We start from the raw sequence: 26,812 nt of genomic DNA on the forward strand, positions 1-26,812 counted from the left end.
GCTCATGCGCGATCGACGCTTGCCGGCTGCACATGCGCCTGCTCGATCGGCGTTTGTCATCATGCGCATTACACGACAAGTAAGGTTCGATCGCACATAGGCGACCGGCATACGCCGATTGCGTATGTGTGGCCGCCAAGCTCTCTTGGCGCATGCACAGTTGGTGCTCGCCACTCGCGCATGCTTGACATTTCTCCCGGTTTTTGCCGGAACAAATATGGTCACCCTAAATATTACCTCAAATTTTTAATTGACAGTTTCCAAATACAGGGCAATCCAGTTAAATACTGGACACCTTGCAACCCTACCAACATATGTTCAGTTGGAGAGTATGAGCAGATTATTATCCAAGAAGTCATCTATCTCCTTCATTAAGTGAAGGATCCGAACTTCAGCTACTAGGAGAAATAGGTACACAAGGTTCAGTTGAATGTACATGACATGACAAAGAGGTATAGTGCCTACTAAATAGGTAAAGGTATGGGTATGGTGTCCCTATTAGAAATCATCAATTTCCTGTTATTATATAACTTTATGGTTCAGAACCCCCACATTTTACTACATTTTGGTCCCTACAGATTGTTTCACAAATACCTTTTGGCAACCGAGAGGCACAATGCGACAAAGCAGCAGAAAGAAGCTGTTGACAGAAAATGCTGACAGACTACAACTACCCATTACATTCATAGGCACAACCTTTCTGCTCCAGGAAAACATCATCTCAGAAATACACAAGATGGCGTCACATGAGGCGCTGGTGATTGGTTGCCATTGGGCTGTTCTGTTCGTTGTACGTTGCTCTGTTCTTTTCGTTGTTTGTTTAAATAAAGTTCTTTAAAAAAAAAAAAAAAGTACGGCCTGGGTGTTCACGCGTTGCTGTTCCTATTGTTGGGCTTTGAGAACTACGTTTCCCGGCATGCTGTGCGCGCGGCGATGGCAGCGGGGGTACCCTGTGACAGCTATGTGCGGGGGTCCGCAGGTGCACTGACAGGTGACCGCTCCCATCACAACCTCTCACCTTGCTATGTGGCCGGAGGGCAGCGGGTCCTCCGCTCTCCAGGAGGGAGGTCTCTGTTTAATGTCCCTGCAGCTCAGCATCTCCGACCTTTGTAATCCTGGCGGTAGTAACACGACCCGTCACAGGGCCGGAGAGGGGCACAGAGGAAGTGTGAAACTGTGACATGGGACTGCTACTTCTGCTGTTGCTGGAGGGGACGCGATTGGTTGCTTAAATATATATTTATCTATCTATAGAGTGTGTGTGTGTGTGTGTGTGTGTGTGTGTGTGTGTGTGTGTGTATGTATGTATGTATATATATATATATATATATATATATATATATATATATATGCGCAAATATAACTATATATATATATATGTGTTTAAATATAATGTAAGCTTAAGGCTACGCTTATAGTGTCGGGGAGGCGACGGTGACGTCAGGCTGCGGTCGCTGGAAAAATCAAATCGAGATTACTTCTAGCGATCGCGACCAAGCCGTCGTGCTTACTATATAAGCGCATGCGACGGCGGCAATGCATTTGTTTTGACGTGACGTTGCTGTCGCCGGCACTGCAAGCGCAGCCTAACAGTTATAGGCTGATTAGCTGTCAGTTTGGTTTGTGTGTTACTTCCTTCGTCCTTTCCTGTCATGTTAACCCCCAGTAAGTGCCAGTGTTGCAGACTATGTAATTGGGAAATGCTGCCATCCTGATGATCATCTCTCTTTAGTTTGATGCAGGGTTGTAATAGTGCAGGATTTGCTGCAGCACTTTTCTCACCCAAGATATGGCGGACACCAAACCCCTTCACCAGACGAGATTTGAAGCAGCGGTGAATGTGATACAGAGTTTACCCAAAAATGGTAGGCACCGGGAAGCACACTACCTATGAACATACAGCAAATGTTTTATTATAAGGACTGTCAGTCAGCATATTGAGTATGCGCAAGATCCTCCTTAAAAGAAGGATTTGCAGAACGATGTACTTATTTAACAGTGTAGGAAACAATTCCTTGTACGGGATCGGCACAGCTTCAATGTGGATTGTACGTGTGTTTTCTGGATTTCACAAGACTATACTGTAGTTCACATTCACACCGAAAGAAAATACTTGTTGTAATGTCTTACAGTTTAACAAATCCATTTTTTTTAAGGAGCTGACATTTTGACTGCTGCTGTTCTTAAAAGTATTCAAAAACCTCAATATTTCTTTATCACATCCAGTTGGATTTGAACATTGTATTGCTATATTTTCAGATTTATTACCGTATATAGCTCTTAGAGTAGAGAAGCACACAGCAACATCACGAGCTAGCCAACAAGTTCTGCTTTTGTTGGTTATCATTTTTTATTTTGGTTTGGACTATAATTACATGGTGTTGAGTTATAGGCTGTGTGTAATTATGTGATATGCAAGATCTTTATAATAGTGCACATTTTATTTTAAAACAAGTGAAATTTGTTAAATGTCCCTATCATTTTACGGAACCCTTTAGCTGCCATTGACAAGCGACACACACACACACACACACACACACACACACACACACACACACACACACACACACACACACACACACACACACACACACACACACACACACACACACACACACACACACACACACACACACACACACACACCCCCCCCCCCCCCCCCCCCCCCCCCCCCCCCCCCCTCCCTTTTAATCGTTCCTGAACTGCAGGGTCCCGCTGAGCTGATTGGTAGTCCAGGGACTGTCTGTTTCTGGAGAGATGAGTCTGAGGGTCCACCTGACAAACAGGAGGATCCAAAATGGCTGTGGGATCAGGGCTCCCTCCGGAGGCCAACAGAAAAACACCGTCCATCGCTGCTTTCTATTGATGACATTGTGGCGGCTATCTTTGTTGTCTGGATATATATCTATATATCCAGACAACAAAGATATATTCCTTACTTATATATTACCTCCAGGTAATATTGTTTTATATTAATATTTATGGGACAAGCACCTTCATCTGCACTGACTACCAGAGTGGCAGTTGGTAGTCAGTGTAGGAGCTGGTGCTTGTCCCATAAATATTAATATGAAACAGTATTACCTGGAGGTAATGAAGAGACAGCACTTAGAGTTGATGAACAAATCAAAATGTATTCTCTGAGTGCTGTCTCTTCATTACCTCCAGGTAATATTGTTATATATATTATTATTTATTTATTTTTTAAACTGTCACACAAAAAAATCAAGAATCAGGGGAACTGAAGGGTCCCCAAACACCTGGGGACAACCGATCAGCTCACGTGGACCCCTGGTTCAGCTAAGCTAAAAAATAATTGGAATATGTTCTTACGTAGGATTGCTGCTTTGGTAAAATTGTATTACCCCGGTAGGACAAAATACAATCGCATACAGAAAGGAGAGAACCGATTTTAATGTAACATTTGCATCTTTTTGTAGGCTCATTCCAGCCATCTCATGAAATGATGCTGAAATTCTACAGCTTCTATAAGCAAGCAACACTAGGACCATGTAAAATTCCAAGGCCTGCATTTTGGGACCCAGTTGGACGATATAAATGGTAATTTGAACTAAGCATTATTTTGTTTATTTTGTAATCTGTATCTTCTGGTTTCAACTTTTAGATATATTTGTAGATGCGGATATTTCAAGCACTCGGTGAAAATGAATCAATACAGCTATCAAAATTCATATAACCGTTCATTAAAACGGACTAATTGAAATAGGCTAAATCAGTCTTAAATATGTTTGTGGTTTTATCTTTCTGACAAAAACAATACAATTATTTGGAGGACCCACTATAGCCAATATGTAGTAAGCAGAGCTCTGCCAAGAGAGACACTTTCCAACAACTGGCATAAGCCATGAGGTGTCTTGTGGCAGAACACCATTTAGCAAATGATTGGCCTATATGACTACACACGATAGTTTATTGTCTTGCCTTTTTAGGGACGCCTGGAGTTCCTTAGGGGAAATGTCCAAAGAAGATGCTATGATTGCTTACGTCGATGAAATGAAAAAGGTACGATTTGTAGAATGAAACGTCTACTCTATAATATGTTAATACTCCTTTAGTATATTTTTACAATATTACTCGGTGACTTAAGTGAATTTGTTCTTACTGCAAGCCTTGTATCCTCCGAGTTTCTGCAAAACGGCTCCATAAACTGCATGTCAGGCGATACATGCTCAGCTTTAAGTTTAATGTTCAGCCTTTCCTGCTGTGCTAACTCTAAACTGTGTGCTCTGGCTGAGATGTGGGATATTCGTCTTTAGTTTGAGTCTTGACGCTTTTGTAATGTTTATAGAGAAACCATTCTAAGTAGAAGTTAAGTGATTTTCTTGGTTTGTAAATCTAGAATGTGTAGTCAGATCTACTCTTTAAATACACAAATTCACAATGACTGTATATTACAAATGTGTTATTACTTGCTTAGGGGCGCTGCTAACGTGTGATCAGGTAAGTATGCAAATAATGTAACTTATTATTGTATCCATATAACAATGAATTCATTAGTTCACTTTTCATTAAGTGTTTTGTATCTTTGTGGGAAAAATTATTTGACCATCCAAGCTAATTGAAACCACCTATATATACTATTCACTTCTACTCTGAATATTTACCATGCCAATATGAGTTGGTCCCCCTACTTGTCACTGCGAGAAGCACTGGGACCTTTACATTATACATGGGAGGTGCAGCTCCCCCTGCACGTTAATTTAGTTTTAATTCTCTAACCATATTATACAGTCTGTTTCCACCTCTATAGTTTTTTTTTTTTTACATCTCCCTGATTTTGAACTGTTTTATTCCTAGAAAATAAGAAACGATCATGGCCGCTCATCCCCTCCCACTAAGTGACTTCAGTGAGACCTTTTTTAGAGGTTTAGGATAAGACCGTTTTCTTTGATATATTCATTTTTTGCTTATGTCTTCATGGAAACCCGCTCTCTGCTACCTGGTGTGAGGGAGCAAGTAAGAATTGACAGTATATGTTGCCATGTCAACACTATTGTAGACTTTTGGCCTTAAAAACAACCAGGAAAACATAAGAATTAGTCGGTAATCTAATTTGACGGGCATCACATTGAGTTTAAGAAAAATGTTGGGAAGGAACTGCACTTGTATTTATTTATTTTTTTATGAGAGAGAAAAGCAGATGAGTACATGTCACAAAAGGAATGGTACTTTATTTAGTGTAAAAACTATTTTTCCACTGTTTAACATGCTGTGAATGGAGCAAAGCTGAACTCTACCCTAGCACGGGAGAGGCGTCCTCACAGCACATGGAATAGAGACCTTTTGTGAGAAACTAAGCCAGTTTACTAATTGGAATAAACGATGCGTCTGTGGTAGCATAACTGAATGAAAAATAAATTTTTGAAGCCTGTTCCTTAGCCTTTACATGGGGTATGCGCTAGTGGGCAAAGGAGCATGAATCCTATCCGTATGCCATTTTGACATCTTGCCTTTTGGACACTAGATCCTTGAGACCATGCCAATGACGGAGAAAGTGGAAGAATTACTCCAACTCATAGGTCCATTTTATGAAATAGTGGAAGACAAAAAACATGGCAGAGGATCTGGTGTAACATCAGGTTGGGCTAACTCCTGCTTTGTATTTTAGTACACACGTAGTCAATGCTTTCCTTCTTCGCTTTCTGTCCATTTCCAGCAATCAAATCTTTCTGTTCTTTTTCCTTCCGCATGTCAGTACGACTGGACAAAGTTTCCAAATCTTTAGAAGGTAGGAAGTCTAATGAAAACATATTAATCACTTCTTGTTACTTTTGATGTCTACTTTAGCCATGTTTTGTTTGTTTACGTATTTATTACGTCTTAAGAGGGTAATTCGCTTCTAAAGAATGGCCAATCTTGTAAGGCAGTAGCCACAATGGCTTATTGAATGTTTAGTGATGCTTTCCCATGAATGTATTTGAGAAAGAACCGTAAAATAAATGTACAGATGTGTGTAAGTGTAGTTATGTATATGCTTTTTTAAATTTTTTATCTTAGATCAACACTTTGTTTTTGTGCCTCTTCCTGGAAATTATACAACACAATATGAATGGTGTGTGCACGTGAGCTAAAGATATGTATTGCATTATATTAGACCAGTAGAAATGGTGACAGGAATGCTGCCTTTAATATGGGAGGCTTCTGCTCTCCTTGCATGGTGACCGCACAATATTAGACCATCTTGAAATGCATTTTTGTTTATGGGCTCAGTCACCACGGTGATTCGTTGCCAAGTCAGTAGCCATCCCAAAGGGCGGTACATAAAGATCCAGTGTTGACGAGTATCTTTTGCAAACTGTGTTTTTGATGTGTCCCTCTGCGGAACTCTTCCTGATAATTATCGCACGGTGGTGTCACTACTTGTATATTCCCAATGAACATCTCTGGACTATAGGTGGCTCTGATTTCCAAGTGCTCCATTCAGAGCGTGAAATAATATAAAGGACCATTCATGTATTTGTGCAGCTGTTGCAGCATTATTGCAAGTTTAAAAAAAAGGGAAACTATTCAATTTTTAAGATGCATCAAAAGACCAAAGGCTTTCTATCCATTACACTGGTGCTTTGCAACTAGTGAAGAATTATTCTATATATACCGGAGTGCCAATTGCCACAATGACTATATATCAAATAGTACAAATTGCTGATTAAATTTTAAAAAAATATTTGAGACAATCTATCTGCACTTGAACATGCTTATATGTAATTTAACCTGTGAGTTTAGTACATGAATATCAGGTGTTGCCTCTCATGCAGGCCAAAAAATGTGCCAAATAAAATATTTGGTTAAAAAAAAAAAAGGTGTTTTCCTTTTTTTACGTTTTTCTTAAGCAAAATGTTTTCATTTGTGAAACCAAAAATAGGGAAGTCCCCAAAAGGATGAGAAGAAAAGTGTTTATATCTATATATCTCTATCAGAGATACTGTCTCGATCTTTCGAATGCACTGTAGTTTAGCAGATGTCAAGTGAAAAGATTAGGCTTGCTGAGCGGTATCGCCATCTTGGAATCCACCACAAACGCACGTTTCACTTCCTCCTAGGAAGTGCCAGCATTATAATTGTGAAGATATTTTGTATGAGAAAATGTAAAAACCAAAACACCTCCTTTTTTGGGGGGTTGGCGCTCTGAGAGGCTACACTTGATATTCATGTACTTTGAATCCTGAAATCCTGCAGCTGAAAATTATATAAAACAATGTTCTAGGGGAAAATTGAATCATGCGGATTATATTTCATAATATTTGTATGATATTTTGTGTATATATTATTGTTCTTATCTTTTGAGCACTTTTTTTTTAATAGTCATTTTCTTTTATTTATAAAAAGACAATAATGCAACAACTAATGGAATGTGAATATTAACCTGATGTGAAAGGGGACTTGCTTTGTTCCAAACTTCTAAGCCATATATCCTTGTACTGTATGTCTACACAATTTCACCTGCAAGTGATATAAGTATGTATTTGTAGTGTCAGGCAAATTGTACTCGTGGTTTAAATAAAATGTTCACAACCCTTTCATTGCTGCTTTAAGTAAGTTTAGGCGTAGTCAGGGATAGGCATCACAGACCTTTAATATTTAAAAAAAATAAAAATAAAGTTTATTTTTTGCTGCAGCATGCTCATTTTCTGATGTACTCTATACAACAGAATGGGAGTGTGCAGGCGGTGAGTGAAGGGCATGGAAGAGAAGCAAAACAGAGAAACACCCTCTAGAAAACCGTTTATTGTTTATATGGAGTGATTTGTGACTGATTTACAGTATTCACTTCCCTCAGAAAAAAATGGATGGAACCCTAGCACTCAATGAACACACTACTCCGTGAGGATTTAAAGAAAGCAACACTTTAGTATAGTTTATATCGGAGAATGAGAGTGTACATGTAACAGATATTGCACCCTATTAGAGATTAGTCACACCTGCAGCACAGTATAGTCCCAGAATGTGCCAAAGAGTAAAATGGTCAAAAGTAAATGTTTGTCAGCAAAAACGATGGCACAAAAGGAAAAAGGTTACCCATCTGGCAGGGGTGCTCCTTGTCTCGATGGACAGATTGCAATTTGCAGACAAATGGATATATGTATTCCCTGTCGGGTAACCTTGGAGTCGACTAGTAATTGCTTAAAAGATAAGCCAACAAAAGATCAAGAGTCCTGTTGAGTCAAGAGTCCAAATAGTCTGTTGGCAGAATACACAGGAATAAAGTCCTGCAACATCACTGTTGTAAAGCAAATCCTCTGTTGTGCCCCCAAAAGAGGAAACATCCTGCAATAATAAAACTATACCACTCCATCAGATCACATCTAGGGGGACACATGTTTTCAAGCGCAACTTGCCCTCTTGGCCCGTTCCCACTCAGAAAAAAATGTGATATTTTCCTGTAATCACAGTCCTTTTGAGTGCATCTGTAGGAACCCTCAGTCCGCAAATACAGCTCTCTATTGAGAGCAGCAAAAGTGTTGTTTTGTACGCTCCGAGCCGTTGTCAGGGATATCCTGCACCATGACTCCTAGTGCATTGCGGTGCAGAACATCACAGACAACGGATTGGAAACGTACCGACAACTATTTTGCATTTTACTCTAGCACATTCTGGGACTATACTGTGTTGCAGGTGTTACTAATCTCTAATAGGGTCTGGTATCGTGTGTGTGTGTGTGTGTGTGTGTGTGTGTGTGTGTGTGTGTGTGTGTGTGTGTGTGTGTGTGTGTGTGTGTGTGTATGTACGTATAATTTGATTTATATGGTACTTGAGGAGAGGGGTTCCTTCATCCCGTGCACTACCCATGTTTTGAAATTGATAGTTTCATATGTTATATGACGTGCTGTCTTTTTACTATTGTGTATATATATTCACTTCCCTTTTCTAGGGTTGGGCATTAATTTTTTCTTTTAAATTTTCACAATGATATAGAAAAATGTACCCTAATATCAATATTTATCACAATATATAGCTGTTAAATAGGAGGGGAAAAAAAACACAACGTTTTTACATTTTTTTTCAACACAGAACATGTTTTGGAAGTGTATTACAAATTAGAGGGGTCTGTGAATTAATTATATTTTAAAATATGTAATCTATCCCTCTGCCTATTGGTGAACATCAGAGATGGGATTGGGACGACAGTAAGAGGAAGGGGGCAAACTGATGTGGTCAAGTGCAGGAAAGAGGGTGCTGTTATCATTGAGGACTGGAGAGGGAAAGATAGGGGCCAAGATGCCTGTTACATTGGCAGATATGCCTTCTATGAGGATGCTGTGTCTTAAATTGCAGAGAACCAACTGTCTCCATGACATCAATGACTCTCTTGGTTAACTTCCTGTAGTATTGCAATACATTGATATTGAATTTATTTATACATTTTTTTAAATTTTTTTATGGGTTATTACTATCCTATCGATATTTTGCCCAACTCTGTCCCACTTTTGGACAAGGAGATTTAGATGGAGTAACTTTCCTGCTAAATTATAGTCACAGTTTGTGATGCCATGTGAACAGTATTTTATGCAACTCGCTAAACCAGTGGTTCCCAACCCTTTTTTTTTTTTGGTTAGGGAACCAACCCTACGTGAAATTCTGAGGAACCCCAACCCTCTCTAATAGCGCGTCTGAGATCAGATGCATTGTAAATTCTTCTGTATTTGATACAATTTTCAAATGACCAGAAAATTGCAGGGAACCCTTCAGGGGTGCCCGGGGAACCCAAGTGTTCCTATAAGCCCTTGCTGAAAAACACTGTAGTTACATGGTACAATAAAGCAAGTTGAAATAAGTGTATTTGTACATTGGGCAATAAAATAGCATGTCCTTTACCTTTTTATAGGTCAGCTGAAAATCCAGATTCTCACTAGCTTGCTAAATCATGAGCTTTTCCACTTTTTTTTTCTTCTTGTATATTTTTTTATTTTTTAAACATCATAATATATATGCATTATGTATAGATTAGAGGAGGATAGTAACACTCCTAATGTGTATTGTCACTTTTTCAGGGTGTTGGAGTTCTTACTGGAAAGTTCGTTGTTCAAAATGATTTAGATGGGGTATGATTTTCCATGTTACTTAACTGAAAAAGAGTGTCAGTTTACTAAAACATAAGTGTCTACTGTACAAACTTTACTTTGAGTTTAAAGCTGCAGTTCAGTCTTTTTTTTTTTTTTTTTTTTTTTTTTACTTCAATAGTTTCATGTGGGCAATCTCTAATTACCTAAAGAACTGTATAGCTGCAGGTCAATTCGTTCTCCATGTATTGATAGGCGAAATTTGGTGACATAATTAGAGCTGGCATATGTTTTTCTTCTGCTTCTGTCAGTCAGTGGAAGCTCATGAATATTCATGAGCACTCCTGCACTGACATGTGCTAGAGGGAGGGCGGGGCTGACAAAGGGCTGTGCCAGGGCTTGTGACAGGACATGAGGGGGCAGTGCCTTAGCAAATGGCTGTTAAAATAGAATACAAGAAAATTGGTCTTTCAAAGTTGTTTTTTTAAAAACAGAAAATGCTAAAAGTATTTTTTCTTACTACAGAACTGATTTATTAAAAAAAAACACACATGCAGGATATTGACTGAACTGCAGCTTTAAGAGAAAAAAAACCAGAGGCAACATTTGTTTTCAGTTTAAATGTGCCGACATTTAGAATACAATTAGTCAATGTATCTCGGTTTTGCAACAACAAGGCAAGGAGCCAGTGTTTCCTGCACTGACTCAGTCCAACTTTGAGCCCTTTCTTGGCAGTGCTGATCTTTAATCATTAACTCCTTCTTCGAATATGGTACAAAGAGTTTTCACAGCTTTTTGGCAGGTTGTAGAGAATACTAAAATAACAATCCTACCAAATTTTCCCAGGTTGAAAACAGTCGTCCTATTTTTTTATTATTATTATTATTATTATTATTATTATTATTATACTGCTAATCTTCAGGTACTTTCCAAATTTGTTACAACTTTTCATGATCTCAATAACAATGATCACAAAAGGAAATCTGAGAGAAATGTAAAACAATTTTTTTTTTTTTTAAATCCCATGTCATGATCTCCACTCGTGTTTCTCGTTCAATGGCTCTGAAAGGTCTGGTTCTGACTGGACTGCAGCAGTCAGGGGCTATGTGTTTGCTGGCATCAAACCTTAGTTTAAATTTGAAGCTAAGTGAGTGTAGGACTTTGATTAGTACTTTCTTTCAGATCAATAAAGGCCGCCCCAGAACCTTTGTAGCTTTATTGGAAGCATACACGTTATGGATTTGTGTGGCAAATGCTTTTAACATTCAGTTTTAAAACGTATTCTTTCAGAATACAATTTCTCACTGCTGTTTGCAGAATGTAATGCCATAAGATTCAACTTGTGACTCTGGAACATTCTGCATCCTTAAACATCACTTGTTTTCCCCCCCCTCTCTTTGCCTTCAAGCACATGTACGGTAATACTACAGAGGGAAATATACAGACTGGTTACAACACAAGTTCACTAAAATGTTAAGTTGAAAATCTGAAACACTGAACAACAAAAATAAATGAATCCAGCTGCAGTCTAAAAAGTTTCTTCTTGCATATTAAGTAGTTCATACTTGAGCATGGGTTTATCGCGAAAGCCTGGACATTTCCCACCACACGGTCCAAGAGAACTTCCTCCTTATAAAAACAAAACAGATTACATGGAGAATTGTGTGATTTTTAACACGAGGTTTGGAACATTGGCAGACTATGGATATCACATGTTGTCATCTTCAATAGCTATCTTTTGTTTAATGTTTTGCTGAAAATCCAAGGGTTTAGATATCTCAGAGGTCATATTTATGGTCACTGTGTCTGAGCTGTATAACATTTTTAGCTGAGGTGGGGTTGGATCCCCTCAGTGTTTGTGTATTTTAATAAATTACAATTATCTAATCCCTGGTGCGCATTTGTGCATTTTTCTTACTTTGTTTTGCTGAAAACTTTATTCCATAAATTTATTTTTATTCAAATTACTTCTCCGCTAACTTTCTTGAATTTCACCGAAACACTGATGTCAAATAGTTGCTTTTGAATATGGGATGTCAAATAGTTGATTTTGAATATGGCAGCCATTGAAGGGGAAAAATGGCTTACACATTAGCCTAAATCAGCATTGTAGGTAGGAGTCTTCATCCAGTCTCGAATTTAACAAGTATATTTTGGATAGCACTTAAAATATGTTGCTGCTTTTTTCACAGTTGGACTCTGGCTACATTTTGTTGAGCATGCATACATGCACACATGCATACATGCACAGATACAGCCTCAATTGGGACCCAGGTTAACATGCTAGACAAGGAGTTCTAAGCCTAAGTGCCTTCACTTAGTTGCGCATCAATATGTTTGTTAGTGGATATGGGGCATAACACTATAATTTTATAATGTAGCTGTATTATTATTTTTTAATTGTATCAATGCTTTGTCTAGTTGCTCTAATGTACCTGACAATTACGATAACAAATCTATAACTCCTTTCAATGCAGACAACAGAGGCTTGAAATTATTTGAAGTGGCAATCTGGACTGCTCTGATTTTCAATTTATTTATTTTTGTTACTTAAATTTTTTATTGATCATTTTGTAAACATAAAGAAATAGGGTATACAGAAAAGAAAAAAAAAAGGGGTGGGGGAATACGATAATACAAATCTACTGGTTGTGAAACAATAAAGGGGAGGTAGGCTGAAAGTTTTTCCATATAAACTATATGCCAAATGTTGTTATTTATTTGGTTTAAGGATGGCGGGGGGAGGGGTCAGGTTGTTTCCAATTTTTGGCAATTGTACATCTTGTAGCGTTTAAAATTTGGGCTATTACCAGTACTTTAGCTTCTTTTTTGGTGTGATTGGCCATTGGTTTTCCTAACAATATATTTACTGGGTCATGTGGGACAGTGATTTCTAGAATCTTGTGTATTAGGGCGAACACTTCCGTCCATGTTTGTTGGATTTTGGGACATGACCAGAATATGTGCAGTATATTCCCCACTTCACCACAACCACGCCAACACAAAGGGGAAACACCTGGTAGAAAAGAGTGCAACCTGGCAGGAGTCATGTACCATCTGAATATTAACTTGTAAATATTCTCCTTTATCACGACGCACGATGAGTTTTTGGAAGTGGCTTCCCAAATATCTTTCCAAATATCGAGGTCTATACTGACATTAAAATCCTTTACCCAGGATACCATATAGTTATCAGGGGCTTGGTTGTTTTTGATAGGGGATAAACTCTGGTATATTCTGGAGATAATGCCCTTTGTAAGGGGCTGGCGCAGACACCAGTCCTCATATAAGGTTAAAACATGGGATTGTTTTGGTTTGTAGACTGATTGAATGTAGTGTCTAACCTGGAGAAATCTGAAGAATTCAGAAGAGGGGAGATCATGGTTTGTTTGTAGCGAGGCGAATAAAGGGACTTTCCCTTGAGTGAGAATATCATTAACTCTTATGAGTCCTTTTTGAACCCTGATTTTGAATTGTGGGTTACCTGTGTAAAAAGGAAGGGAGGGGTCCGAGAATAGGGGTTGCATGAGGGAAGGGGTACCGGGTTAGTTGGAACCTGGATTTGAGGCAATGCCAGAGATTACAGGCAAAAGATATCACTGAGTTCTTGTAAATCTCAGCTGGTCTAGATTTTTTATTCAGCCAGAGAAGATTCTTTATTTTAAATGGGGAACAAATCAAATCCTCTATTTCGACCCATCTTTTGTCAGTTGGGTTTGAATGCCAGCTAATGAGTTGTGCTAGTTGTGCAGCTCTATAATAGTTTTGTGTATTCGGGAGGGCTAAGCCTCCTTCTGATTTGGACTTACAAAGGATATCCTTGCGAACTGTGGGTCGCCTGTTTTGCCAAACAAACTTCAAAAAGTATTTTTTTTACTAACCGGAGCCGAGGTCCGTATTCTCTCTCCTTCCCCTCCCCCCCCTGATGTCTGAGGACCCCCTGGTTCCCCTGACATTTAGACCAGAGCTGACAACGCCAGTCTTCAAGGGCTACCAATAGGTCAGATTTTAAGGATATCCCTGCTTCAGCACATGTGGCTCAGTCAAGGACTAAGCCACTGGTTGAGCAACCTGTGCTGAAGCAGGAATATCCTTAAAACCTGACTTTTTGGTGGCCCTTGAGGACTGGAGTTGGCCACTCCTGCATTAGACATTTTGTCCACTGGGCAAGCATATTTGACCTTGCCTCTGGCAGCCTCTTGTCGCTCGGGGAGTGGGGGTTGGGGAAAGGAGGAGGGGGGAGGGGAGTGTGGGCAACTACTCCTTTACCCAAAATGTATCCGATGCATGTTTTTGATTTCTACATAACACATTAGATACATTCACTGTAATAATCACAGGTATTTTTTTTTATCGCGATAGGGATATATATTTATTTTCACTGTGCATCTATATCCCTCTTTAGACCTCAGCAGTGTCCTGACCTCTACACCAAATGGCAATGCCGTTAATGGTAGGGCAGAGAGCAGTGACAGCGGAGCCGAATCGGAGGAAGAAGAGGCAGCGGGGCAGGAAGAGGAAGAAGAAGAAACGGAGCAAAGCGAGCAAGGTATTACAGCAAATGTGGTGTTTGGAGTCATGTATCATAGTCTGATGCTGTAGGACCCATACCTGCCGAGACATTCAAGAAATCTGCTGTGCATTGTCTGTCTGCTGTTTGGAAGACTACATTGAGATTATACATTAATTTGTGTATCTACATCAGCAGTGTCCCTCTAGAAAACAGACACCCAACATCTTTCTTCTCCTCTTCCTTTTGTTTATTAACCAAAGCCTTGAACGATTCCATTGTACCATAGTTTAATTTAAGTAACCCACAAATAAATCATCTTAAATTTTTTTTATGTTGCTTTACAGTGACTGTTATTTTCTGAAAACGGAATTTTTTCTTTTGCTAAATAACATAGTGTGGAAACAACTTTTCCCCACTGCATTTTGCAGCCACTTAACACTGCAGATGCTAACTGTTCAGTATATGCATTATATATAATGTTTGTGTCTGGTTTAGACTGTACAAGTTTATTGAATACATGCGCATACACAGGTAGCATGTCCAGGCTCCTCTTAAAAGTGTTACTGAATTTCCTATAATGGATTAATCTTTAGTCCATGTAGAACAAAGTACAGATGAAATCTATGTCTGCTGTGTATTCTGATAGAAGAGAAGTGTGTGGAGCAGGACTCCGTTCCTGAGCAGTGTCCGGACAGCATGGTGGCAAGTGGTTTACACGGAAATCACACCGACTTTGTTCCAGATGTGTTGAATCACATCCCCACAAAATCTGCTCTCAACGAAACCAGCGATGAGATGGGCGCAAAGGAAAAGGAGCTAAACAAAGAAGGTGTTGTGAATGATTTGGAAGGCGATAAAGGTATTTGTGCAGAAACATTTCATTTTGATATCTAACCTCTCAATGCAAAAAATGTTGTCTCAAAACTTCAAAAGGCTATTAGTGGCCTTTGAACGCGGACAGCCTAGTTTCAGCTCCTTTCAGTGTTTGGGCAGTCGTATCCCATGCAATTAAAAGTTACATTGCAAGACTTTTGAAGCAGATTCTCATTTTTCTTGTAAATTGTAATGTCCGTGCTCTATAAGAAAAAATAATATTTTGAAATGAAATGGGGATTATATTTTTCTAAATCTCTGTGTTATGTACGTTCTGGTCAGTCTGCCCTGAGAGGCTCATGTTGGCATAGTTGGTATTACAGTGCAAAACGATGATATGCAAAAAATATATCTTGTTGGCTCCTTGTTGAATCAACTAAAGAATAATGTATGGAGTCGCGTAGAGATGAGCACTCTGTTATTCCTGTAGAAAAGTGCTGAAGAGTTTGAAATACAATTGTGATTGAGACCAAGACATCCCCACAATCAATATCCATTATTCTAGTCTTTACAGTGTTTTGAAGATGTATGTTTGCATTGTATGGTTACAGATTAATTTTAGTTCCCAATTTTTTTTTTTTTAATGGGTTTTATTGCATATATTATAACACCAAAGCGAGGTGAGAAGAATATGTATCGCTGATACAGCCCACAGAGACATGGAGCTGTAACATATCACTTTAGCCCCTAGCCCACTGATGACAGGCTGACCCACTATCACTGATGTGTTCTACATGCCACACTTGCCATTTAGAAGATCTAGGTCCGATTCATTCGTCACCAACACCTAACATGAATTATAATTACATATTAAATATTTTGACAAACAAATGGGAATGGTGAAACTTGAACTTGCAAATGCACCTAATCCATTTGCCTAAGTTATACAAAATAATAAATAGACATGTCAATGATTCACTGTAGATATCCTTGTAAATTACAGCCAGCTTCCTCAGTAAACGTAATTCAAGTAATGGTGCCTCTAATAGTATATGTTGAGAGCTGAAAACGAATGAACATGAGAACATACAGCAGGCATGTGAAACTAGTCAGTGTCATGCACTTCCAAAGTCTACATTGTTAATTTAATTTCACTTAAAGGGACAACTTTTTATTTTATATGCTGAGCTTCACCACATCAGTTAAGAAGCCATCTTACGTTGCCCTTCTGCTCACCACTGCCCTCTAATTACATGCTAATAGCCATTAGAGGATTCTAAAGAGCAACTTGTAGGTTGGTTATTAATTGGTGTAGAACAGGGGTCGCTAACTCCAGTCCTCAAGTGCTACCAACAGGTCAGATTATCAAGATATCCCTGCTTCAGCACAGGTGGTGCCATCATCTACCGAGTCACTGATTTAGCCACTTGAAGCATGGATATCCTGAAAACCTGACCTGTTGGTAGCCCTTGATGACTGGAGTTGGCCACCTCTGGACACTAGAACATTTCTTTTGAGAATTCCTATAAATACACTGTACTGTTTTTATTTTTATTAACCAAATGCATTAACGCTGTACTTGATATTCCATCGCTCTCTGTGAGAAGCGTTATCTCTTGGTCTGCCTGAGAACTGTTTCTAACAAAATACCACAGAGAATAGGAATTGTGTGGAAGGGACTTCTGAACAACAATAATTGCTTTGTGATATAGAAGTGTAGATATGAACTGATGACTGGTATTTCATACCTATTACAGAAGATGATTGTGCAGAAGACCTTGTTGTAATGCAGCATCTGACGAGTGACTCGGACAGTGAGATTTTCTGTGACTCTATGGAGCAGTTTGGACAGGATGAGGTAAGCAGAACCAGCCATTGTATCTTTATTGTTTCCGTGCCATACAGATATTTTGAATTACCTGATTAATCCCTTTTTTATCAGAGGAACCAGCTACACATTGTCATATGATGCTTCTCGTGGCAGCAAGGGGTTCCTTACTGTGCTTTTCTTTTCCACATGTTTCACACCACAAGCCAATGTGTTTTATACATTTCTCAAATGGATTCCCCCCTCCCGCCCTCTCCCCCCGCTCGACCCAGACGGCAAATATGACGCGCGCAGGGTCATGTGACGCCACATCGCCATGGTAACGTCACGTGACCCCGCGGCGGGTTACCAGGACATGTCGCTGGAAGGTAAGTGTATTATAGAGGCCTCGCGCGGTCCCCCGGCATTTCATTTAAATGCCTGGGGGGAGAGAGTGGGACCTCTATAACTGCCGCTCCCCCACCCCCCAGAAAATCTAGCGCCCCCCAGTTTGCGCACCGCTGGGCTAAGGGTAGAGTAAACACTTGACTGTCGTCAACGCCATTTAGAGGCCCAGATGAAAAGAAAGCTTGATTTTCTTCCATAACACCAAAGCAGCTAAATATGTGCCTTAAATATTATTACATTTGTTTTAGGAAGACAATTAGAATTGGATTATATTTACATTCTTTTTTTTAAGATTTCACCTACAAATGAGACTTCAAAACAAATATAAGAAACATCCAAGAAGATATGTAATGCTTTGCATCCCCAGTATTAACACTGCTGTTTTACATCACCGAAAGTTCTCTGGTGGGGGAATATTAGTGCAATAAGCGCTCCGGTTCAGCTCTGTTCCTGTAGTGCTCTAAAGAAATCTACAGGAGCTGAACCGGAGGAGCAAACACCAGAACGGGTTTGGCTGCTATTAAGAACATTTCCAACAAGGATTATCCGTCCGGTTCTGTTTTCTCACCGAACGTTCTCTGTTCAAGAGATATCAATTTTTATGACACCTGTAAATGGTAAAAAAAACAAAGATGGCTGATGGGTTTCCCAGTGATATTGTCTTATTGGCCCTTGAGAGAAAATGACACGAACAGACATGTAGTTCTGCCTGATAAGTATTGATGTCTGGATCCGCGAGTACCGCCTTTCAGTTCCAAGAGACTCCTGTTGTGGATAACGTGAAAATAGAGGAGAAGCACCATTTGCTGCTTTAACAAGTCATCAGGAACCTGAGTCTGTACCTGGGGGCTTTCCATCAATATTGGCTGATTAGTGTGGTTGGTAGGAGAGGTTAGGGAGGAGTTATGTGGCACACATTGCTATGATGGACTTTGGATTGTCACTTTTGTGTTTATCAGAACCAAACAAAAACACCTGATAAGTCTTCCAAAACACAAATAAAAGCATTATTTACTTTCACCAACTGAAAAGTCTGGCTCAATAATCATCATTAATCAGTGCTCAGTGTAGTTAAGCCAGCAAAATACATAAAAAAAGAATACATATTATTGATAGTGGAGTTCTCGGCGAAGTGGTTTTTGTTGGCTTGCGTACTCCTTGAAAAGTTTTCTGTTAGGCTTTGTCCATAGTGCAGGCTACGGCGTGAGCTATGTAGCTCGCGCCGAAACAAACACTACGATGGCAATGTAGTAGTGCATAGTGCGTGCTCATGCGCTGCAGGGAGAGCGGTGCTTCGCAATACAAACAGGTTTGTTTTTCAAGCGCGACGCCGGGGAGGAGTAGCGCGGAAGCTAGCGCGTCCTACTATGGACAAAGCTTTGTGTTTCTTCCCCCTTATAGACGAGAAAATATGCTCCCGTTGATGTTTGGTTAGCCCACCATTTATAAACCGATACCTTAAGACGAGATGCACATTTGCAGAGCAATGGGTAGCAGTAGGGTCTGATCCCTCTGACCCATTCTCATATTTATCTCATAATAATTGCATTATATGGTACCAATGGTCATACATTTGGATTATGCCACCATATGGCTTAATTTTTGACAGACTCATATGTGAAATAAAGCGTTTTTGGAGATTCCCCAATATCCTGTCCAATAAATCTAGTTTTAGAAAATTCCTGACCGATTACATGGAATCAATACCGTGACAATAATAATTCTCATTTGGATAATTTTGCTTTGTTTTGTGAGGTAGGGAAAGTTATGAGAGACAAGGTCGTGACCTGTCTACTGTATTAAACGCAATTGGAAGCTCAACAAAAAATAGATAGCTTCAAATAACATACGCACTGTGGCTTATAATACATCTAACAAGCATTCCTCTCCCAAAAATACAAACCTATTTTCTCTTAACAAAAACACAAAGCCAATGTAATTTTTTTTTTATTCAATTTAAACATTACAAATATGGAAATAAGTTGAGTAAGCTCCTAGCCAACTTAGTCAGGGGCTTACATCCCCAAGCATTTATCACAGCCATAGTTAATAAAAATATAAATAAGCGAAATACAGTCTGAATATATTGCCTTCTAATTTTTAAAGAACTATACTCTCAAAGCCCCATTACTTTTCTAAATCAAATATTTGGAAAATAATCTCTGAGGGGTTAGAAATTGTAAACTGTTTCTTACAGGACGAGGTGGTCTGGAAAACTCCCAATTTCTTAACATGTTTAAAAGCTCCTGGTCTGGACGATTTCCAGGCTGAGTTCTATAAGCTGGGCACTGGTCGCCCAACTAACTAAATTATCCAATGATCTCTTAAATGATTCTGGTTGCCTAGAAAGTTTTAAAATGACTGCATAAAAGTAATTCATAAAACTGATCGAAACCCAGAGGATGTCTCCTTCTATAGATCTATTTTCCCTACTTAATCAGGACTACGAGATATGTTCTAAACTATTAGCCAATGGATTAAAATTGAATCTGCTATCTGGTATCTTCTCAAACAAAACAGGTTTTGTGTGGGGAAGAAGTTTACGTCCAATATTCGTAAAGTCCTTGCCATAATACAATTTCCGAAAAACTGCAATCCCATACTATCCTTTTCTCCCTGTCTACTAAACATGCAAAAAAAACTGTGCACACATACAAAATCAAAATGTGTGTGTGTGTGTGTACTTTCATTCAAATGATAAGCATATATATTGAAAATACAGGCAAGAACTAACTGCTGTTGCTTGGTGTGCTTACTGGTTTACCCTTGGTTTTCCGATTTTGATAAGCCTATTTGGGGTAAGGCTAAACCTTGATTACCCACGTATGTATGTATGTATGTATGTAAGTATGTGTGGGTAATCAAGGTATAGCCTTACCCCAAATAGGCTTATTAAAATCAGCAAACAAAGGGTAAACCAGTAAGCACACCAGCAGTTAGTTCTTGCTTGTATTTTCAATATATATGCTTATCATTTGAACGAAAGTTCATGATTCACCTGGAAAGAGGCACTTGTCAGGGATGTCCCCTCTCACCTCTCTTGTTTTCTGTTATGCATTTCAGAAAACAAAACACATACAAATTGTATTGTATGTCTTTATATAGCGCCATTAATGTACATAGCGCTTCACAGTAGTAAAACATGTGGTAATCAAATAAATAACAGAGCATGGGAATAAGTGCTTTAGACATAAAAGTAACATTAAGGATGAGGAGTACCTGCCCCGAGGAGCTTACAGTCTAATTGGTAGGTAGGGAGAACGTACAGAGACAGTAGGAGGGAGTTCTGGTAAGTGCGTCTGCAGGGGGCCAAGCTTTATGTATCGTGTGTTCAGAATATTCACAGTGCTATTCATATGCTTCTTTAAGCAAGTGTGTCTTAAGGAGGGACTTAAAGGTGGATAGAGAGGGTGCTAGTCGGGTACTGAGGGGAAGGGCATTCCAGAGGTGTGGGGCAGTCGGTGAAAAGGGTTTAAGGTGGTAGAGGGCTTTAGATACAAAGGGGGTAGAAAGAAGACATCCTTGAGAAGAACGCAAGAGTCTGGGTGGTGCATAATGAGAAATTAGGGCTGAGATGTAAGGAGGGGCAGAAGAGTGTAAAGCTTTAAAAGTGAGAAGAATGGAGGGTGAGATGCGGGATTTGATCGGAAGCCAGGGGAGGGATTTCATGAGGGTAGATGCTGAGACAGATCTAGGAAAGAGTAGAGTGATTTTGGCAGCAGCGTTTAGGATAGATTGTAGGGGAGACAGGTGAGAGGCAGGAAGGCCGGACAGCAGGAGGTTACAGTAATCAAGACGGGAGAGAATGAGCGCCTGAGTCAGTTTTAGCAGTCAAGCAACAGAGGAAAGGGCGTATCTTTGTTATATTGCGGAGGAAAAAGCGACAGGTTTTAGAAATGTTTTGAATGTGAAGGGCGAATGTGAGAGAGGAGTCGACTGTGACCCCTAGGCAGCGTGCTTGGGCTACTGGGTGAATGATCGTAGTTCCAACAGGGCCAGGTTTGGGAGGAGGTATGAGGAGCTCTGTTTTAGCCATGTTGAGTTTAAGGCGTCGGAGGGCCATCCAGGATGATATAGCAGAGAGACATTCAGAAACTTTGGTTTGAACAGCAGGTGTAAGGTCGGGTGTTGAGAAGTATATTTGTGTGTCGTCAGCATAGAGGTGATAATTAAACCCAAAAGATGTTGTTAGGTCACCTAGAGAGAGTGTGTACAGAGAAAAGAGAAGAGGTCCCAGGACAGAGCCCTGGGGTACCCCCACAGAGAGATCAATAGAGGAGGAGGAGGTGTTAGCAGAAGAGACACTGAAAGTACGATGGGAGAGGTAGGATGAGGTCCAGGATAAAGCTTTGTTCCGAATACCAAGAGTATGGAGAATGTGAAGGAGAAGAGGGTGGTCCACGGTGTCAAATGCTGCAGAGAGGTCGAGTAATATGAGCCGAGTGTAATGACCTCTGTCTTTGGCAGTATGGAGGTCGTCAGTTATATTAGTGAGGGCTGTTTCCGTGGAGTGAGCAGTGCGGAAGCCAGATTGTAGAGGGTCTAGGAGAGAATTGGTGTTGAGAAAATGGAGCAAGCGAGAGAATACAAGACGTTCAAGGAGTTTAGAGGCAAAAGGCAGGAGGGAGACAGGTCGATAGTTAGAAAGACAGGTAGGGTCAAGCTTGCTGTTTTTGAGTAATTCAATTCAATGATATGGAGTTAAATTTCGTTTATATGCAGATTACATTTTTCTCTTTTTATATGAGCCTTCTTTTTGATTCTTTTAAACTATTTGGTTCCTTTTTTAGGTTACAAAATTAACATCTTGGAATCTGAATGTAGTCTCCAACAAAAACGCTGATTGGATGGGGAACGGCACCTGTAATATAGTTCCAGATGCTAGGAATAAATATCCCCTTAAAACTAACAGAGTTAAATTATTTAAATCTTGGTCCAGCATTCTTCAAGCTGTAAAAGGTCTATGTAGTTGATATCTCTCCCTTTAAGGCAGAATAATTTTACTAAAGATGTCTTGCGCCCCCAAATTATATTATCTTCTCATGATTTAAAAAAAATGACCAGTCTCTAAACGGAGAGGTTTCTAAATTGCTGTGAAGATAGAGGAAACATACAGTAGGATTAGTCTAGAGAAATTCAAATTAATTAAACGATGGAGGGTCTCTCTTGCCTAAACTTAGACATTAAAATTGTATACACTGTTCTGTAAAACCGTTTATTTCTTCTCTTGTATCCATAGAGGGATTGAATAAATATCTAGATAAGGTTTCTACTATGCCAGACCTTTCAATTAAGTAGGGAAAATATTGATTTTGCTAATCAAGATGGAGCTTTCACTCTCCGGCTTGCTCATGACTGTGGAAGGCATTTTTAATCTAATAAGTATAAAATGTATACATCCATGACTATACTGTATCACGACCCATATATTTCATGTTTCTTCTTTTCATTATCTCTCTACACTGGTTTTTACTACTTTATATCCCCATGTTATCGCCATTAGTTTGTACAACTTAAAAATCGTCTCCTGACCGCTTCCAAGAGTTCCAATGTGTCCTTGGCATGAACCATGAAATACACTCTGTATTAGGATGTATGATAGATATAGAAACATGTATTGGTTCATGTAAACCCTCTTTTTTTTTTTTTTTTTCTAGCTTCACTTGAACTATTAACCAATTTTTTTTTATTCTGTTTTTTAAATTTGGTATCCTATATGCCCCATTTGATTTTAGAAATATTGCGTTGGTATTGTTACTATTGTTATTATATTACTAATAACAATATATAATTGTATTAGTAATAACAATAGTACAACAAAGCATTTCATTTTGATTTATGGCTTGCTGTACAGAAAAGGTAGTCTTTCAATTGCTAAGCAAGGAGTACTAATACTAAGGTCCTTGTTTTTCTACGAATCATTCCTTTGTTTCTGTATCCTTGCAGTCAAATGACCTAATGATGGATTCTGCACTCATCTCAGAGGTAGATCACAGTCAGCTGCTACAAAATGCAATTTTCACTGGGGGTACTGTGGAAACTTCAGCTGGCGGAGAAGTGAAGGATGGAGGAGAGGATGGGAAACCATCTGGCCGTGGGCCCCACAAGGAGAAGACCGGAAATGAAAAGACAGAATACTTTAGTTCCAGGCGAGGAAGAGGTACATGTTTCAGCAGTAATTCATTATTTCTTAATGTAATCCAAGCACTTTAATTTGTGGAATTGCATGTTTCCTTGTAATTGATTAGTCTAGTTTCCAATCCTGCTTTTGAAGAATATATCAGATGTGCGTCCTAAGTTACTGTTGAAAAACAGGACCAGAGTTTACTGTGTGGTCAACTTAATTTTTACAAGGACACCTTTGCTTGGGCATATCCCCATATAGATCCCAACAACAGCAAGTTAAATAGTACAGAATATGGTTTATATCATTAACGCAGCATGACTTGTTAGCATGACTTCTGAATGTCCTGTGCAAACAGGTAGTGTTCAGTGAATGTTGGTCTACAAATGGAGAGCGTTATTTAGCTGCAACACGTTGGGATGAAGTGTCGAGTAGCTGTCAGATAAGATGTGTGTACACAAGATTGTGGGTTAATTTACTTCATCATCGACCATCATGCTGTATCAGCTTGGTCAAATTATTCCTGGCACCTCAGCAATTCCACCCATAATGGTTCTGTAAGAATAACATTGTCCATGTAGTTGAGGACACCCGATCTGAATTAGAATTACGCTCCAGAGGTGGCCTAACCAATATTTCTGAAGTTATAGTTGTAATGGGTTTGGCAGTGAAAATAGCTAGTGAAATAAATGATAGTTATAGATCGGTGATTATAATCCCATTACAATACTGTTTTGTAGCTAGTCGTTTGCAACCTGTGGGTGAAGGATCCCGAGGTGGACAGATGGGCAGTGGTGGAGATGGAGAACGTGGAGGGTCAGAGAGAGGACCAAACAGCAGCTTGAACGAGCAAATTGCAGTTGTACTCATGCGGTTACAAGAGGACATGCAGTGTGTCCTTCAAAGACTTCATACATTGGAGGCCCTTACTGCCTCACAGGTATCAGTTCATCCAGCAGAAGTCTCCACCATGTGTCACTCTCTTATGCCTTTTTATTGTCTAGCATTGTATTATTTTTAACAAAAAATAGTGTAGTAAAAAACTTTGTGCGTGTAATGGTAAAGTCAGAAACAGTCTTTAACAGAAAATCCCAAATATGTGTCCTATTTTCAAGCAAAGAGAATATTCTTCATACTTTAAGGCACATTCAGAATTTTTTTTTTATAGTGCTTATCTTACAAAAGCAGATCTGTCATAGGCCATCCTGCTCTGTGAGAAAGATGTATCTTGGATAAAGGAGAGCTATAATAGAAGTTCAAGAACTACAGTTTGAGAACCAATGCTGTCAGCATAAGACTTTTTTCCCCCCACAGTTGATATACGCACTTCTTACAATATTCTGTCTGTTTCTAGGCAAGGTCGGTGCTTGAGTCTAATCATCAACAATCTGTGAACAAGGTAAAAGTAAACTCAAATGTATTTCATCATTTTGGTCTCTGATTACAACCAAAGAGAACTTTTTATTAGGACAGTGTTAACCTGAAGATATGCATGTCTGTTTCTCAGTGATGAAATGGAGATTGTTTAAATACTCCAAAGCTTCCTGTTATCAGGGGAATCATTAGTTTAAAAGTCAATTAAACTATTCCCATTACTGCCATTTGTTTACTTTAGCCCTAGTTATTTTAAAGGCACATTGCCTTTAAAAAATAAATAAAACTAATAATATTCCCCTTTGGTTTGAAGCAGGGAGTCTTCAGAGCTGAACCGTGTTAATGTCAGTGCACTGCTCCCTTAGATACATGCATCTGAAGTTGAAGCCGTTAACTCACTGCTTTTTAAAGGTCACGCGGCCAATAGGAAGCCATAATGGAAGATGTTGCAGCTTCCTATTGGCCCGTGGGACCTTTTTTAACTTGACCTTTTCTGTGTGGAGTCGGAGCTGCCCCGGCAGCCGCTTATGTAATTATCTTGGGAAGCTGGGGGCTCCCAGAGCTGAAATCAACGCAGTTCATCTCCAGAGACCCCCTGCTTCAAACTTAGTAAAACAAAATGTTAAGAATACCACTTTGCAACTCATGCTGGCTCCCCTCTGAAAGCATCTAACATGAAAACAATTCCCAGTGAAACTTGAATACATTTATTTTTTGATTTGTTGATTTTGATTTGTTACGGTCTTTTTAAAGTAATATGGTTTTTGAGGAGTTACATCCCCCCCTTTCCCTCAACAAGATAGGGGTTAACATATGAGCTTCCTCACTGGTTTATTTTTGGATGTTGCATACTGTAGATGTTTTATTCTGACCCAGGGCATGTATATTGTAATTCAATGTCATAACATTTGAAGTAATATAGAACATTATATCTTCTCAGAAACCCTCCTGGTGGCCCTTTGGGATATCTCCTGGCACTTTGGCATTTGCTATCACATGGCCATTCATTGCTCACTGGTTAATGCATGTATACCTTCAAAGGAGGAGAAGGTAGGTCGTTCTTTGTTTGAAGTCTCTTGCATGACTTCTTGCACGCTGGTTAGTTTTAGCAGCCCAAAAAGTGCACATTTGTCTTTGCAACTTATCATATGATAAAGAATTAAAGATGTAGAGAAAGTATGTCATGTTTGAGCACCTATGTTGTGTCTGAGCTGTTGCTTAGCATTTTATGTGAGTCTATTTTTGTTTAGAAACTTAATATGACCTAAAAAACAAATCACTTGGGTATTCAATGGGGTTTATCCTTTTGCTCACCTTGGTAAACTCAGCATTACAAGAAAGCTAAATTTTTTCCTGCATGCTAGCATCTAGCTTTAGCATTCACTAACTAAATCCAACACTTAACTATGTTTATTTCATTCTTTAGAAAGCCGACCTGAGCATGTGGTTCAAGTCTACTTGGTATTGGAAGACCTAGCGGGGACGACATCTAATTGTCTTAGCGTTGGCTCACAGTGGCTCGAAGATGTTCTTCTATTTGCTATAGTAATTTCCTTGCACTACACGAATGATGATAATATAAGGACTCATTTTTACTAAAGCTTGAATAAGCAAAATATATACTTGGTTGATAGAAGGATTAATCTGTATTATTACCACATTTGAACTGAATTGAAACTAAATTATTTTTAAAGCTATTGAACGCATGTAATATATCTAATAAACTCCTCTAAGGGCAGAGGAAAGTGCTTAAA

At 39.2% G+C, this 26,812-nt stretch overlaps 1 protein-coding gene across 4 annotated transcripts; it reads left to right on the forward strand.

Annotated features, from left to right (window-relative positions):
* The first annotated feature begins 853 nt into the window (after positions 1–853).
* On the forward strand, positions 854–26,812 carry ACBD5 (acyl-CoA binding domain containing 5). 4 transcript variants are annotated; one of them, XM_075587643.1, is made up of 14 exons: positions 854–991; positions 1,733–1,865; positions 3,441–3,561; positions 3,951–4,023; positions 5,486–5,600; positions 5,717–5,749; positions 14,425–14,568; positions 15,179–15,391; positions 17,103–17,203; positions 23,507–23,720; positions 24,425–24,624; positions 25,039–25,083; positions 25,999–26,108; positions 26,485–26,812. In XM_075587643.1, exons 2-14 carry the CDS (start codon positions 1,790–1,792, stop codon positions 26,495–26,497), a joined length of 1,458 nt encoding a protein of 485 aa, XP_075443758.1. In that variant the 5' UTR covers positions 854–991; positions 1,733–1,789; the 3' UTR covers positions 26,498–26,812. The 4 variants fall into 4 exon arrangements, with proteins under 4 accessions (XP_075443758.1, XP_075443762.1, XP_075443761.1 ...); XM_075587646.1 differs by lacking the exon at positions 854–991 and adding an exon at positions 1,050–1,067; XM_075587645.1 differs by lacking the exon at positions 854–991 and adding an exon at positions 1,074–1,223.

The sequence above is a fragment of the Ascaphus truei genome, chromosome 2 (genome assembly GCF_040206685.1).
Source record: "Ascaphus truei isolate aAscTru1 chromosome 2, aAscTru1.hap1, whole genome shotgun sequence".
Lineage (NCBI taxonomy): Eukaryota > Metazoa > Chordata > Amphibia > Anura > Ascaphidae > Ascaphus > Ascaphus truei.